Source organism: Centroberyx affinis, unplaced genomic scaffold (assembly GCF_046629955.1).
Source record: "Centroberyx affinis isolate AG114_WGS23_722 - 3 ecotype Tasmania unplaced genomic scaffold, CSIRO-AGI_Caff_v1 ptg001276l_1, whole genome shotgun sequence".
Taxonomy (NCBI): Eukaryota; Metazoa; Chordata; class Actinopteri; order Beryciformes; family Berycidae; genus Centroberyx; species Centroberyx affinis.
Genome location: NW_027279785.1, coordinates 17,576 through 34,141, shown reverse-complemented (window position 1 = coordinate 34,141; position 16,566 = coordinate 17,576). Strand labels below are relative to the sequence as shown.

General features: G+C 39.5%; 2 protein-coding genes across 2 annotated transcripts; both read left to right on the top strand.

Annotated features, from left to right (window-relative positions):
- The first annotated feature begins 1,637 nt into the window (after nt 1-1,637).
- On the top strand, nt 1,638-7,510 carry LOC139648964 (neoverrucotoxin subunit beta-like). The gene is made up of 3 exons (XM_071525240.1): nt 1,638-1,711; nt 5,333-5,433; nt 6,838-7,510. Exons 2-3 carry the CDS (start codon nt 5,343-5,345, stop codon nt 6,996-6,998), a joined length of 252 nt encoding a protein of 83 aa, XP_071381341.1. The 5' UTR covers nt 1,638-1,711; nt 5,333-5,342; the 3' UTR covers nt 6,999-7,510.
- Nucleotides 7,511-9,794: 2,284 nt separating this feature from the next.
- On the top strand, nt 9,795-15,467 carry LOC139648962 (stonustoxin subunit alpha-like). The gene is made up of 2 exons (XM_071525238.1): nt 9,795-9,892; nt 11,297-15,467. The coding sequence occupies exons 1-2, from the start codon at nt 9,802-9,804 to the stop codon at nt 12,736-12,738; spliced, it is 1,533 nt and encodes a 510-aa protein (XP_071381339.1). The 5' UTR covers nt 9,795-9,801; the 3' UTR covers nt 12,739-15,467.
- The last annotated feature ends 1,099 nt before the right edge of the window (nt 15,468-16,566 follow it).

The window sequence follows — 16,566 nt, the reverse complement described above, 5'->3', positions numbered from 1 at the left end:
AACGAGCACTTAAAACATTGTCTGTATAATTTTTATGGGGGCTTCTATTAAGGGGTTCAATGTCTGAATTTTAAGTGCTCGTTGGACTGCCTATATCCAATAATTACAGTCTATGTAGTCGCCTTGTCGGCTGGGATTCTGCTAAGACCTATTTAGCTCCAAGCTGGCTCTTGAAGTGGCTACGGACTAACACAAGCCAGGAAGACATAGTTGTGGGAATCAAACGGATGTTTTATTTACTTCGAATGGTCTCTGTTTGGCGAGGGGGTTGATGATGATGAACGTTTTTTGAATGGGGACAGATGCGTTTCTTTTTACAGCGACATGCATGCAGAGATATCTGCGGCGCAAGCACCCGAAGCTAACATGGGCATGGCTAATGTTAGCTAACTAACAGATGTGTTTTAACGGAGACGTGGACCCCTGGGTGTGGAGGATTACTTTACGCACAACAAATGCAGGCACACAGCTGGAAGCTACTAGAGCCTAGCGTTAGCTCACTGACACACAGAACCTCCTTGGACACAGCCAGCACTGTAGAAAAGTTAGCCCAGGCGGGTGCTAAAGTTCGTAGCATGCATAATCGGCTAAAGCTAGAGAACGGCTCAATATTTGTCAAATTGATCCCCGGTCTGGTCTGTATGAAATGAATGCTGCTGTCCTGTTTAAATGTACCATTTAAATGCCAATAGAGAAAATAAACATGGTCACATTGTATGATTTATTGTCCAATTCCCCCCGCTTCACTTTACAGGTCCGGTACCATGTAGATACATATGAACGCAAATATGTTGTTGTATAATTATTAGCCACGTTACTGTGTCACAGTTTTTTTTGTTAAGATCTAATTAGAAATAGTTAATACATTGTTAGGGACCTGTAAAATGAAGGGGTTACCAATCTTTACGGCACAAAAATGTAGCATTTTCTTATTCCTGGATTTATTGGGACTTGCTGACACATGTAGGGTAGCCTTCATTTTCTGTGGCTGAATTCAAGATATCTTGATGAAGTGAATATCCATTCATCTGTTTTTCTCATGGTGAGGAAGCACCAAAGTTTGCTCACAGAATAACAAGGATTTAGCATATACTTTGAAATAAATATTCATGATTTTACTGAATTTGACTCTGTTCCTCTGTTGGTATAGTTCGATCTAGCTTTAGTTCTCTAACTTCAGAAGGAAAAGAATGCGACAGTGTGAGACAATTTAGAGAAAACTTTGGAGTCAGTTGGCAGCTCCTGAGAAAATATTCAGATGATTGACATGACTGTTCATCCCCAGCAAGATGAATGGAAGCTGGTAGTGTTATTACTACCTGTCCTCCATAGACCAGGCCCTTGCTGTGTGCAGCTGAAGCGGTCTGAAGTGTGTTGCTAGTGGATGAACCTCCACACTGTGTTGTGTGTCTGTAATGTTTCACCACACAGACACACACTACATCTGGTGATAGAGTCCTGAGACCTGCAGCCTCACACTGAGCCTTTCATTGAAGCTAGATCCTGATAAAGGTAGATGCAAAAATTCAAATCTAATTTCCAGTGAAACAACGGTCTGTCAGTGGGTTTGTCCTGACAGTCCAGGTGTGGATAAAAGCAGGTACATTTCTACTGGGACTCACAGACCGCTACAGACCAGATCCTCGCCTGCTGAGTCGACACTCCTCTCTGATCTGAACTCTACCAAGCAGACAACACAGCACAGAGACAGGTGAGTTTTCCATGCTAATTTACCATCATAGAGATATTGTTTTTTTTTATCATTATGTTACTTGAGGAAAGCAATAGTAATAATAATAATAATAATTATAATAACTTTATTTATATAGCACTTTTCTTACTATGGTCACAAAGTGCTTGGACAGTGACAACAAGAAAATAATTGATAAAATAGATTAAAAAAAAAGATATAAAATAAAATACAATAAATATCAATCAAAGGCTTGTTTAAAAATGTGTTCTTAGTTGACGTTTAAAAGAAGATATGTAAGTAGCTGTGTGAAGTTTGAACGGTGAGTTATTCCACAACTTAGGTGTCTGTCAGAGCCTGTGGCCAGGGAGCTGCTGAGAATGGAACGGATATGTGGGCAGATAGTTCTGATAACTTCTTTTAAAAACCTTGTTGGTAGGATATCAGGGGAACAGGTAGAGGAATTCATATGTGGCACAATATCTAAGAGAGTTTGTGATGATATCTGCTCAGAACAACTCAATCATGTATTAACATTGTGAGTTCAGTTTAAGTCACAGTCAGAAGGAGTAATGTCATTTCTAATGTTTTCATTAATAAGAGCATTAATAAGATGTAAGGCTTGTGGGAGTTGTTGGTGATAAGGTGCGAAAAATAACTTTGACTGGCAGGCTTTATAGCTAAATTGACATCTATCATTAAAGGAATAGTTCACCCAAAAATGAAAATTCAGTCATTATGTACTCACCCCCATGCCAGTAAATCGGGTAAGTTTGTTAGTCCATACAACAGTCCTGGAGCTTGCCAGCTGAAGCAGCAGCATTCTCCAAAACACCTGAAGTTGCTGGAAGGTCTTCACAGTTCAAAAAATGGAAAATAACCAAAAAATGTCTCCATGCAGCTCTTCCAGCACAAAGCGACTTGAAAAGACATTTACACCGTTATTTATCTGAAATCGCCTCTAGCTGTTATTTCAAAATACGTCACGTTTGCGCATCCCGGCCTGGACAGGTAAACTAGCTCCAATCAGCAGAAACAAGACTTCAAAATAAAAGCGTGAGATTTTAAATAGGTAGAAATACTGTTTTAAAACAATTACTTTGTATTTAATCGTCAAATTCAATAAGTCAGCACCCATATTAATGTTTAATGTCCAATTCAGTCTCTGTTCTGTATGTATTCTGCACAGTGCAATACCTGCAGCGTTTATAGTTAAACTTCATATTTCTATAACAGTAGCTTCTCACTATGTAAGCACTGGACAATCAAATGAAGAACCTACATTTTTTCTGTGTAGATAAACAGTGAACCAGTTTTGTCACCAAGTTTTAATTATTATACAGCTTTATTTTCCACTATGCAGATAAATAGTGGATTCATAATGTATTTTCCACTATGTAGATAAATAGTGGAGTCATGTATTTTCCACTATGTAGATAAATAGTGGATTCATAATGTATTTTCCACTATGTAGATAAATAGTGGATTCATAATGTATTTTCCACTATGTAGATAAACCATGGGAACCAGCTTGAGTTATGTTATATTCACTGTGTAGATAAACAGTGAACCCGTTTTGTCACCAAGTTTCACCTGTTACACAGTTTTATTTCCCACTTTGTAGATTAATAGTGGATGCCAACCTTAAGCCCTGTTTGTTGTTCACTGTGTAGACAATGTAATTCAGTGGATGAACCATTAGGTTACTTTACCAGAATTATCCGCCCCATATGCAATATATGAATTGTTTCATACAAACTTCAATACAAAAAGGTTTTCGATATTTTTATATTGCACATCTTATTCATAAAGCCTTGAAATGAAAGAATAAACAAATGTTTTTTTCCATATGGAGTACCATTACAAATATCCAAGCAGTCTGCATCTGTGTAGCTATATCAGTGAAAAGTGATGCGTGTGTGTGTGTGTGTGTGTGTGTGTGCAGCTGTCTGTAGTGTGTGTGTGAGGATGTGGGTGAGAGCTGGAGAAGGGAGAGAGTTCCAGAAGGGTGAGCTGACATTACCAGACAATTTTGCAGTGCTGACAGAAAAATGACGACAATGACAGCGTACTTACAGCTGCCTCCTCTGAACAGAGAGGAAAGTGTTTACTTGCGAGAAATTAAAAGAAACATCAAACCACTAGCTAAGAATGTTGAGCCAAGAGCAGCCTGCAGACGAACCGAACAGTGCATAAAAGGTATTAAAGGACCAGGCTGGTGTTTTAATGCATTTCTTACCGTCAACAAATCCTATGAAAATAACAAAATCAGCAATAATTTTGTTTTGCCAACAAGTCTGGTCCATGTATCTGGTCCCAGTGCAGCCATGTCCCAGCAGCCATAGAACTCCATTGTATTAAAAAACATTAAAAACCCGTCACAGAGCCATGCTGCTGCTCTGCAGCATATTTCATCATCACCATGCACCGGGCCGGACCACTTTTTCCTCAAACAACTTAATAAGCCGGCTGTAAACACTTTGCCATCTCAGGAAAGTAGTTCCGTAGCACAGAAAATAGTCCCCGGTGTAATGAAGAATTTGTTCCCATTTGAATTTGATTTGGTAATAACTACAACAGCCTGACTTTTCATGGTAACAGTTAGAGATTTTTAAAATGTAAACTATGTCTTTGTGAGCTGGATTTCAAGGTTTTTAGCTTACAGTTGGGGCCAATGACTTCCGGGTTGACGGCTAAAAACGGAACGTGGGAAGTCAGAAAGTAACGGGAGGAGAGCAAACGCATTGTTGATGTTGTTATTTTCATAAGATTTGTTGACGGTAAGAAATGCATTAAAAAAACACCGGCCTTATCCTTTAACCCAAAACAATTACATATGTTGATCTGGAACCAGATGCTGTGGAAGCTAAATGTCAGTGTGTTAGTGCATTGTTGCCAATTCTCACACGCAAAGCTTGATTGCATTTTGTGCATGAAATTAACTGTTTAAACAGCGGATTAGTGTTGATAGCTGCATGAAGGGTTTTGAAATCTCAGTATTAAGAAATGCGTATAAACAATTGTGACAACTGTAAAAATGGCATCTTCCTCTTATTATAAAAAAAATGGCCGTGAATGTGAAGCATAATATCCATGGCTTGTCATTGTGTGATAGAATTAATACATATTATTATAGTGCTACACATACTGACTAATGTTTAAAATGTAGAGTAAAAACAATGTTCATAATGTAAGTTAGCTCTATGGCTTAGGTGTTGTACTTTAATTCTCAGCAGCTCAGGCAAGATATTGTAATTATTGTACATTAGAGGTCAGTTATGTCAGACAAAATAGGGCTGAAGGTGAAGAGGCATCCACACATTTAAGACAAATTTCCATACGATGTCTGTCAGTGACAAATGATGGCCAATGATCAGTTGTTTGTGAATGTTTAGGCTAAATAAACGATGAAATGGCATAATGACATGAAAATGTCACTCCAGCCAGTTGACCAAAGTTGGCAACCCGGTAGCGTCAGTAATGCTAAAGCTAAATGTCAGTGTGTTAGCGTCAGTAATGCTAAAGCTAAATGTCAGTGTGATACTGTCAGTAATGCTAAAGCTTAGGTCAGTATTAGTGTCCGTAGCTCAGTGTCGGTTTGGTGTGATAGAGAAACGGCTAATTTAGCTTCTGTCCTCGCAGATCTGCAGCCATGGACTCAAGGAGCATCAAGATGCCGGCCCTCGGACGCCCAGTGCACATTGGCATGCTGTACAACATTTGCACTGATAACTTCCTCCCAGGTAAACCCTAATACCTTCAGTTCAGGTACTGAACCTGTTAAACACTCACTTTCATCTCAGGTACTGTCATAACATCATTATGCTCCTAAGGCTTCAAAAGTACACCACATCATTTCTGAGGATCTCCAGCAGCAACGTGTTCTGTGTTGACAATGATCAAGTTCTGGGATCACTGAACTTGCAGTAGGTAGCTAGATAATGTTGTGATAAACAAGCAAACTGAATTGAGCCATTGAAACCATTTTCATTAGCTTGAATGCTGGCTAGCTAGCCTGCTCTGTTTGCTAATATTAGCTAGCCATGTTAGCTTGTTTGTTTTGACTTTCTGTATGGTGGCCTGGTTTGGGAATTTCAGTCTGGGTGACAGGAAAAGACTAGGTAGTCTTGTGAAGGTGGTAGGATCATTGAGTTGGACCAGGCCCAGATGAATGATATCTTCAACAGGCATGTAGTCAGGATGGCCGCAGCCATTTTGGACCCTAACGCTAACCCTGGCCACCCTCTGCAGGACACGTCTGATATGCTCTCTTTAGGGCGGTGCTTCACAGGTGAAAGCAAAATGGTTTAATGCTTTAGGAACTCTTTTTTCCCTTTGGCTATTAATTTGTTAAATTTAGCATGGAAATAGACTGTCCCTTTATTTTTTTTTAGATGAACTAAGGGTTCTCTTCTTGACTGTCTCTTCATCTGTTGTATATGTTGATTGCTGTGTGGTCACTGTTGTGTGCATATTTTTTAATCATTGCTGCAAACAGAATTTTCCCTCAGAGAGAATAAAGATTTGACTTGACTTGAAATAGAAGCCAGCCAAACACCATTATTAACTAGAGTGTTAACTAGTGTCGGGCAAATAAGATTTTCATAAATTTCGGGTGTAGTGGTTCTGCAGTCTACTATTAATTAGTCCCTCTTAACAAGTGACCTCTCTGAATGATGACCCAAGGGAACAACAAGAGCCATCTAAATTCTGGACATGTATAACAAATACTGAGACAAATTTATATTGTAAATCACATTAAAGTTAATGCATTTGAATTTAAGCCTCAAAATTGTTGACTGGCCAATCGAAACTGGTGGACTCAACCTGCAAGTTAACTTAATCGAAGTCCAGGCAATATCCGACAGCTACACTGTTCTTTCAGCACCGTATGTTAAGTCGTACCCAGAATTGAATAAAATTTAGGGAAAATATAGTACCCACCACTGAGCATAAGGATATTATGACATCAAGATACTGTCCTGTATTACTGTATTCACTGTAATTTCATTGCTCCATAAATGTGCTGTAAACCATCTGTGGCTATATTTCCTCTGCCATGAGACAGTTATTCACCTCAAGTAATCTATGACTGATGATTTTGATGATTATGACAGTAAATAAAATTAAATTCTTTCCCTTGTCAGGAGTCTTACTGTGGGATGAAGATGCCATTGACAAAAACACACACGTGCAGCCAAAGCCCCACACATGCTTTGATTTCACTGCGGAGGACTCCCTCACCTCGAAGACCAATGTGCTGGACATGAGTGTCTCCATGCAGCTCTTCCAGCACAAAGCGACTTGAAAAGACATTTACACCGTTATTTATCTGAAATCGCCTCTAGCTGTTATTTCAAAATACGTCACGTTTGCGCATCCCGGCCTGGACAGGTAAACTAGCTCCAATCAGCAGAAACAAGACTTCAAAATAAAAGCGTGAGATTTTAAATAGGTAGAAATACTGTTTTAAAACAATTACTTTGTATTTAATCGTCAAATTCAATAAGTCAGCACCCATATTAATGTTTAATGTCCAATTCAGTCTCTGTTCTGTATGTATTCTGCACAGTGCAATACCTGCAGCGTTTATAGTTAAACTTCATATTTCTATAACAGTAGCTTCTCACTATGTAAGCACTGGACAATCAAATGAAGAACCTACATTTTTTCTGTGTAGATAAACAGTGAACCAGTTTTGTCACCAAGTTTTAATTATTATACAGCTTTATTTTCCACTATGCAGATAAATAGTGGATTCATAATGTATTTTCCACTATGTAGATAAATAGTGGATTCATAATGTATTTTCCACTATGTAGATAAATAGTGGAGTCATGTATTTTCCACTATGTAGATAAATAGTGGATTCATAATGTATTTTCCACTATGTAGATAAATAGTGGATTCATAATGTATTTTCCACTATGTAGATAAATAGTGGATTCATAATGTATTTTCCACTATGTAGATAAACCATGGGAACCAGCTTGAGTTATGTTATATTCACTGTGTAGATAAACAGTGAACCCGTTTTGTCACCAAGTTTCACCTGTTACACAGTTTTATTTCCCACTTTGTAGATTAATAGTGGATGCCAACCTTAAGCCCTGTTTGTTGTTCACTGTGTAGACAATGTAATTCAGTGGATGAACCATTAGGTTACTTTACCAGAATTATCCGCCCCATATGCAATATATGAATTGTTTCATACAAACTTCAATACAAAAAGGTTTTCGATATTTTTATATTGCACATCTTATTCATAAAGCCTTGAAATGAAAGAATAAACAAATGTTTTTTTCCATATGGAGTACCATTACAAATATCCAAGCAGTCTGCATCTGTGTAGCTATATCAGTGAAAAGTGATGCGTGTGTGTGTGTGTGTGTGTGTGTGTGCAGCTGTCTGTAGTGTGTGTGTGAGGATGTGGGTGAGAGCTGGAGAAGGGAGAGAGTTCCAGAAGGGTGAGCTGACATTACCAGACAATTTTGCAGTGCTGACAGAAAAATGACGACAATGACAGCGTACTTACAGCTGCCTCCTCTGAACAGAGAGGAAAGTGTTTACTTGCGAGAAATTAAAAGAAACATCAAACCACTAGCTAAGAATGTTGAGCCAAGAGCAGCCTGCAGACGAACCGAACAGTGCATAAAAGGTATTAAAGGACCAGGCTGGTGTTTTAATGCATTTCTTACCGTCAACAAATCCTATGAAAATAACAAAATCAGCAATAATTTTGTTTTGCCAACAAGTCTGGTCCATGTATCTGGTCCCAGTGCAGCCATGTCCCAGCAGCCATAGAACTCCATTGTATTAAAAAACATTAAAAACCCGTCACAGAGCCATGCTGCTGCTCTGCAGCATATTTCATCATCACCATGCACCGGGCCGGACCACTTTTTCCTCAAACAACTTAATAAGCCGGCTGTAAACACTTTGCCATCTCAGGAAAGTAGTTCCGTAGCACAGAAAATAGTCCCCGGTGTAATGAAGAATTTGTTCCCATTTGAATTTGATTTGGTAATAACTACAACAGCCTGACTTTTCATGGTAACAGTTAGAGATTTTTAAAATGTAAACTATGTCTTTGTGAGCTGGATTTCAAGGTTTTTAGCTTACAGTTGGGGCCAATGACTTCCGGGTTGACGGCTAAAAACGGAACGTGGGAAGTCAGAAAGTAACGGGAGGAGAGCAAACGCATTGTTGATGTTGTTATTTTCATAAGATTTGTTGACGGTAAGAAATGCATTAAAAAAACACCGGCCTTATCCTTTAACCCAAAACAATTACATATGTTGATCTGGAACCAGATGCTGTGGAAGCTAAATGTCAGTGTGTTAGTGCATTGTTGCCAATTCTCACACGCAAAGCTTGATTGCATTTTGTGCATGAAATTAACTGTTTAAACAGCGGATTAGTGTTGATAGCTGCATGAAGGGTTTTGAAATCTCAGTATTAAGAAATGCGTATAAACAATTGTGACAACTGTAAAAATGGCATCTTCCTCTTATTATAAAAAAAATGGCCGTGAATGTGAAGCATAATATCCATGGCTTGTCATTGTGTGATAGAATTAATACATATTATTATAGTGCTACACATACTGACTAATGTTTAAAATGTAGAGTAAAAACAATGTTCATAATGTAAGTTAGCTCTATGGCTTAGGTGTTGTACTTTAATTCTCAGCAGCTCAGGCAAGATATTGTAATTATTGTACATTAGAGGTCAGTTATGTCAGACAAAATAGGGCTGAAGGTGAAGAGGCATCCACACATTTAAGACAAATTTCCATACGATGTCTGTCAGTGACAAATGATGGCCAATGATCAGTTGTTTGTGAATGTTTAGGCTAAATAAACGATGAAATGGCATAATGACATGAAAATGTCACTCCAGCCAGTTGACCAAAGTTGGCAACCCGGTAGCGTCAGTAATGCTAAAGCTAAATGTCAGTGTGTTAGCGTCAGTAATGCTAAAGCTAAATGTCAGTGTGATACTGTCAGTAATGCTAAAGCTTAGGTCAGTATTAGTGTCCGTAGCTCAGTGTCGGTTTGGTGTGATAGAGAAACGGCTAATTTAGCTTCTGTCCTCGCAGATCTGCAGCCATGGACTCAAGGAGCATCAAGATGCCGGCCCTCGGACGCCCAGTGCACATTGGCATGCTGTACAACATTTGCACTGATAACTTCCTCCCAGGTAAACCCTAATACCTTCAGTTCAGGTACTGAACCTGTTAAACACTCACTTTCATCTCAGGTACTGTCATAACATCATTATGCTCCTAAGGCTTCAAAAGTACACCACATCATTTCTGAGGATCTCCAGCAGCAACGTGTTCTGTGTTGACAATGATCAAGTTCTGGGATCACTGAACTTGCAGTAGGTAGCTAGATAATGTTGTGATAAACAAGCAAACTGAATTGAGCCATTGAAACCATTTTCATTAGCTTGAATGCTGGCTAGCTAGCCTGCTCTGTTTGCTAATATTAGCTAGCCATGTTAGCTTGTTTGTTTTGACTTTCTGTATGGTGGCCTGGTTTGGGAATTTCAGTCTGGGTGACAGGAAAAGACTAGGTAGTCTTGTGAAGGTGGTAGGATCATTGAGTTGGACCAGGCCCAGATGAATGATATCTTCAACAGGCATGTAGTCAGGATGGCCGCAGCCATTTTGGACCCTAACGCTAACCCTGGCCACCCTCTGCAGGACACGTCTGATATGCTCTCTTTAGGGCGGTGCTTCACAGGTGAAAGCAAAATGGTTTAATGCTTTAGGAACTCTTTTTTCCCTTTGGCTATTAATTTGTTAAATTTAGCATGGAAATAGACTGTCCCTTTATTTTTTTTTAGATGAACTAAGGGCTCTCTTCTTGACTGTCTCTTCATCTGTTGTATATGTTGATTGCTGTGTGGTCACTGTTGTGTGCATATTTTTTAATCATTGCTGCAAACAGAATTTTCCCTCAGAGAGAATAAAGATTTGACTTGACTTGAAATAGAAGCCAGCCAAACACCATTATTAACTAGAGTGTTAACTAGTGTCGGGCAAATAAGATTTTCATAAATTTCGGGTGTAGTGGTTCTGCAGTCTACTATTAATTAGTCCCTCTTAACAAGTGACCTCTCTGAATGATGACCCAAGGGAACAACAAGAGCCATCTAAATTCTGGACATGTATAACAAATACTGAGACAAATTTATATTGTAAATCACATTAAAGTTAATGCATTTGAATTTAAGCCTCAAAATTGTTGACTGGCCAATCGAAACTGGTGGACTCAACCTGCAAGTTAACTTAATCGAAGTCCAGGCAATATCCGACAGCTACACTGTTCTTTCAGCACCGTATGTTAAGTCGTACCCAGAATTGAATAAAATTTAGGGAAAATATAGTACCCACCACTGAGCATAAGGATATTATGACATCAAGATACTGTCCTGTATTACTGTATTCACTGTAATTTCATTGCTCCATAAATGTGCTGTAAACCATCTGTGGCTATATTTCCTCTGCCATGAGACAGTTATTCACCTCAAGTAATCTATGACTGATGATTTTGATGATTATGACAGTAAATAAAATTAAATTCTTTCCCTTGTCAGGAGTCTTACTGTGGGATGAAGATGCCATTGACAAAAACACACACGTGCAGCCAAAGCCCCACACATGCTTTGATTTCACTGCGGAGGACTCCCTCACCTCGAAGACCAATGTGCTGGACATGAGTGCCTCCCTGAAGGCCAGTTTCATGGGGGGGCTGGTGGAGGTGGGGGGGTCGGCCAGTTACCTGAAGAGCAGAGTGTCCTCCCTAAGCCAATGCAGGGTCACAATGAAATACGAAGTGGAAACTGAGCGCAAGTCTATACATTTTGATGAGCTGGGAAAGGTGACGCACCCCGAGGTGTTTGAGCAGCAGACCGCCACCCACGTTGTCATAGGAGTGACGTACGGAGCCAAGGCCTTCATGGTCTTCGATCGGACGGCTTCAGATGAAGAAAATAAGCAAGAAATTCAGGGGCAACTGGATGTGATGGTCAAGAAGATCCCTACAATGGAAATCAGTGGTGAAGGAAAAGTGGCCCTGACAGACGAGGACAAACAGAAGGTGGAGAGGTTCAGATGCACATTCTTCGGAGACGTCATACTGGATCAAAACCCCTCCACTTATGAGGAAGCTGTATTGATGTACAAAAACCTCCCAAAGCTGCTGAGGGAGAAGAGAGAGAAAGCAGTGCCTGTGAAAATGCTTCTGCATCCTCTGAAGAAGCTGGACCCCAGAGCTGCCAAGCTGGTGAGAGACGTCAGAGCTGAGCTGGTGTCAGATGTGGAGGATGTTATGGAGAAGCTTCATGAGGCCAAAATTAGAGCCAATGACCTGATTACCCAGTGCAAGCTCATCAAGGCTGCCGCCATAGAGAGAAAACTGACAACATTCGAGGACAAGCTGGACGATTACACCGTCCCTCTCCAGAAGAAACTGGGCAAGGTCCTGTCAGCCATCCGGGCGGGTACGGAGGATGAGCAGAAGCTGGAAAACATCCTGAAGTTCCATAATGAATCATCCTTCAGCTACAGAAAGATGAATAAATGGCTGGATAAGAAAGACACAGAAATACAGGTGCTGAGAAGCCACATCGATCCTCTTCGCAGCAACTCTGCAGTTTCCATTGTGCCTCCAGGCCCGGAGCTCAACGCTATCATCTTCAATCCCACAATTAAATGGCAGTATGTGCTGAACTTCACCTCACTGGACGACAAGGAGCCCTACCTCTCCAACCTGTCTGAGTGCCTGGCCATGGAAGAGTTCAAGAAAATGGACGACATCTCTGTAGCTCATCGCTGCAGTGTCAAAGAAAAGACCCAGTTGTGGTACAGAGACCCCAGCTACAGACAGAGTCTCGGAGATATTTTGTATGATTTTGAGAGTTATTTAGGGTATTACACTGACAAATCCATCATCAGCTACATGCCAGACCCTGAGAAACCAGGAGTCAGTCTTTACCTGTACAATTATGGGAAACTGAGTAGTGACTACTCTAAATAGTCATCACCCTCAGCACCACATCAGTCAGGCGCTGCCTGAACTAATCTTCAGTTTATCATTCGGCTTTTCAATCCAGTTACTTTAAAATTTGGCGTCACATAGAATGAAAACTGCTAATCAAATATTTAGAATCTGTTAACCAAAATGCTAAAGCTCAAACCTGAGGAATTTTAGAAAATGAACTGGCGTCAATGCCAAATCCAAATCGAATAAAATACGTAGTCCATACAGGATCTACAGTTATGGTTGTTATTAAAATTCCTGTAAGCAGAAACTCTGCTCACTGGCTAATCAAAGTAGACATTTATATTGCGAGTGAAACATAATAACTCACGACAGACAAAATTAATTACATTTTTTTATCTTTCCCTGTAACATTCAAACATCTGGATGGTGTTCGTATTCGAATACTATTCCATGTTTGAATCCAGAAGTGATTTGTCAGAGATCATCTAGCATTCCTCCTTCCTCCTTCCCTTCCTTGTTTCCTTGTGACCTGTCCAGAAGGCCTAAAGGACAGGAAGTGAGGTAAGGAAAGGAGGAAACTGCATAAACTATCCTGGATGATTATCAATATGCGTTTCACGTAATATCTAATCGTCGAAGCACGATTCCAAAACAACAGAACGACAGACGGAGGACGGATAGAAAACCCGGAGGTTTCCTTGCTGACCTCAAAATATCGAGGAAGCATCGGATGGAGACTCGACCGGCGGACGGATTAAAAGCCCCAAGTGCATCAGGGTCCGAGCCGGTTCACAGCTGGGAAAACGAACAGCTGAGTCTTCATCAATCACACAGTCTGTCAGGAAGCTTCTCTGATCACTTTCATGAGAAGATCGCTCTCTCCAAGATGACATGGCAAGAATTTTCTCCACAAGGACACGAGTGTCGACTTGGCGTTCTTGGTTTTGATAATCAGCCTTAGAACGCAGATCAGTGAAGGCAGGGTGGGGAGAGCAGAACGGCCTCAAACAAGAGAGCACCACCCGCAGACCGTCTAGAGAATTACACCTACAAATACACACATATATACAGTATATATACAGTATATATACAGTATATACACATAGGGCTGGGCTATGGTTGAAATCAGTATCATGATAATCATAAGGATTTTTCTCGATATCAATATATATCACGATATGGTTCATGTATGCAAAATCCCGTTAAATAATCAATTTAATCTTCATCTCATTGAACCGATGTTAGGTGTGATGTCAAACAAAACAGAAATATTCAAATAATATTCCTACCATACCTCATTTTATCAGAGTTTTTAAGTAAAATTTGCTTGTCATCATCAGTTCAGACAGCAGGAATGTGTCACGATATCAAAATATCTTCATATCATCAGGATACGATTCCACTGAAAGACGCTAAACGATAATATTGAATTATCGCCCCGCCCTATACACACACACACATGCTCACACTCCCTGCTGCCACCTCCCCCTTCGAAACCATAGTGTGAGCAGTTATGGTCTTCAGAAGAGTCTAGCAAATATCGATGTGTGTAAGGAGGAGGAGGAGGAGGAGGAGGTCCAATCAGGGAACGATGTGGACTCACAAACCGAAGACTTTCCACTCCGCAGTCTCATAACCCGTCTCATATCTCATTATCTCACAACCCATTATGGATCATTTCATTTTCACTGATTGGGACTGATGAAAAAAAAAACAAAAAAAAACAAAACACCACCGCCACCGTGCCGTTTCAACTTTCAAAAGAGAGGCGGATTCTTCACTATTATAACATCTAATCCCTCTCTAACACACACACACACACACACACACACACACACACACACACACTCTGACACACTCAAGCTCTCACTCTCACGTACACACACACTCACACTTAACACTCATGCTTTCCTACACACACACACACACACACACTAAACACTCATGGTCACACTCACACTCAAAACTCACGGCCACACACACACACACACACACTCATCTCATGTTTTTTTTTCTTTTTTCTTTTATTTCTGTATAGCAACAAATGTTATTTCTAATTTCTGCACTTTGAATTCTTATTGGCCTCATACTGCATCTCAGAGCTGTATACACATTACAGGTGTGTACAAATCACATGACATGACATCACATGACATCACATGACATCACATGACATGACATCACACAGAGAATGTTCTGGAGGCTGAGGAACAGGGTTTCTTATTTCTGTCTCTTATTTTCTCTATTTTATTTGGTGATAAGCTTCCTATGTAGGCCAAGTAGTTTTAACATTTCTTTAGTTATTTGTAATAAGTTTAAATGATTATGATTAATGATTAATGATAAGCAAGATGACACATATATAAGTAGGATAGGGTCCCAGTGCATCAGCCAGAGCTTGAATTCATGAGGAAGAAAAGAGAAGAGGAGGAAAGAGGAGAGAGAGAAGAAGAAAAGAAAAGAGGAGAAGAAGAGAGAAGAAAGGAAAAGAGGAGAAGAAGAGAGAAGAAAAGAAAAGAGAAGAAAAGAAAAGAGAAGAAGAGAGAAGAAAGGAAAAGAGGAGAAGAAGAGAGAAGAAAGGAAAAGAGAAGAGAAAAGAAAAGAGGACAGAAGAAGAGAAGAGAAGGCTGATTACAGCTGGGACTTTATAGTTATTTTAGACTTAAAATTTGAATACTTAGGGTTAGGGTTAGGACTAATAATCACTTCTTAAAAAGTCTCTTTCATTGCTGTATTTGTAATTTTTATTTTATTTTAACTTTGTCTTTGAATTGATTGTGTGGAACAGAATTAATCATAGGTTGAACTTGGAGGAAATATGTGTATCTTATCTTTTTCATACTTCTAAAGTATCTTTTTAGCTATCATACAGAGGTTTTAGTCTACTGGTGACAACATAATGTAATCATCTGGTGTTGGTGACATTATTAAATAAATCTTCTGCAGACATTCATTACAATGTGCCCTGGTCTTTGTGTAGTTTAACATCTGTTTCCTAAAAGATTATCAGGTAAACTGTTCAGATTTCATTATTATAAAATCGTTGTTCAAGTTACAATTTGAAAAAAAGAGACTGAAATGCATAATTTTCAAGATATTACAAGAACAGAAAATGATGATGAACATTTTCAGCTATTCTTATGAACATTACATGGGAACTCAAATGTTTCTATGGTAACAATAAGGCAAGCTCAGAGCACAGCACTTCATATCAGATACACTCTTTACCATGAAGGCAGTTTGCCAGCTTTATCAACCTATGTGGTGTAAATCAAATAAAAGCTCCAGTTCACTCACAGCAGGGATCTTACATGTGAACCTTCCTTTCACACTCACCGTACTTATTATCTAACATCAACTCAACTCTGTCACTTTTACACACACTGCTCTACAACCAATTCAACAACAACAACTTTAACCAAAATCATTCCCACAGCTTGATTAACACAACTTATTAATGCTGAACAATGAAGGCATTCTGGGAAACATGACAATAGCTCTCCGGACGCCACAACAGGTTACAGAGTATTGAGGTAAATTAAAAAGGTAAATTAAAATTCTCTTCAACCTCAGCCGGTGAATCACAGTTCCTCCACCAAACCAGTCAGAGCCTTACTGTCCAAATGGATGAAGTCTGGGACATTTGTGAATCTTCCCAGTGTAGCCAAGACTATATAAAATCAAATTAGAGATGAGTAAAGATATAAAAATACAAAGATGAAGATATTAATTTACACTGGATGGGGGCAGCACCTCCCCAGAGGAAAGAAAGCAGATCTTTACTTGGTTTTACTAATCCGTCATCAGTCTGAGAAGAGTGAGATATTTTCATTTCAGAGATTACCTTTCTCTGCAGAAAAA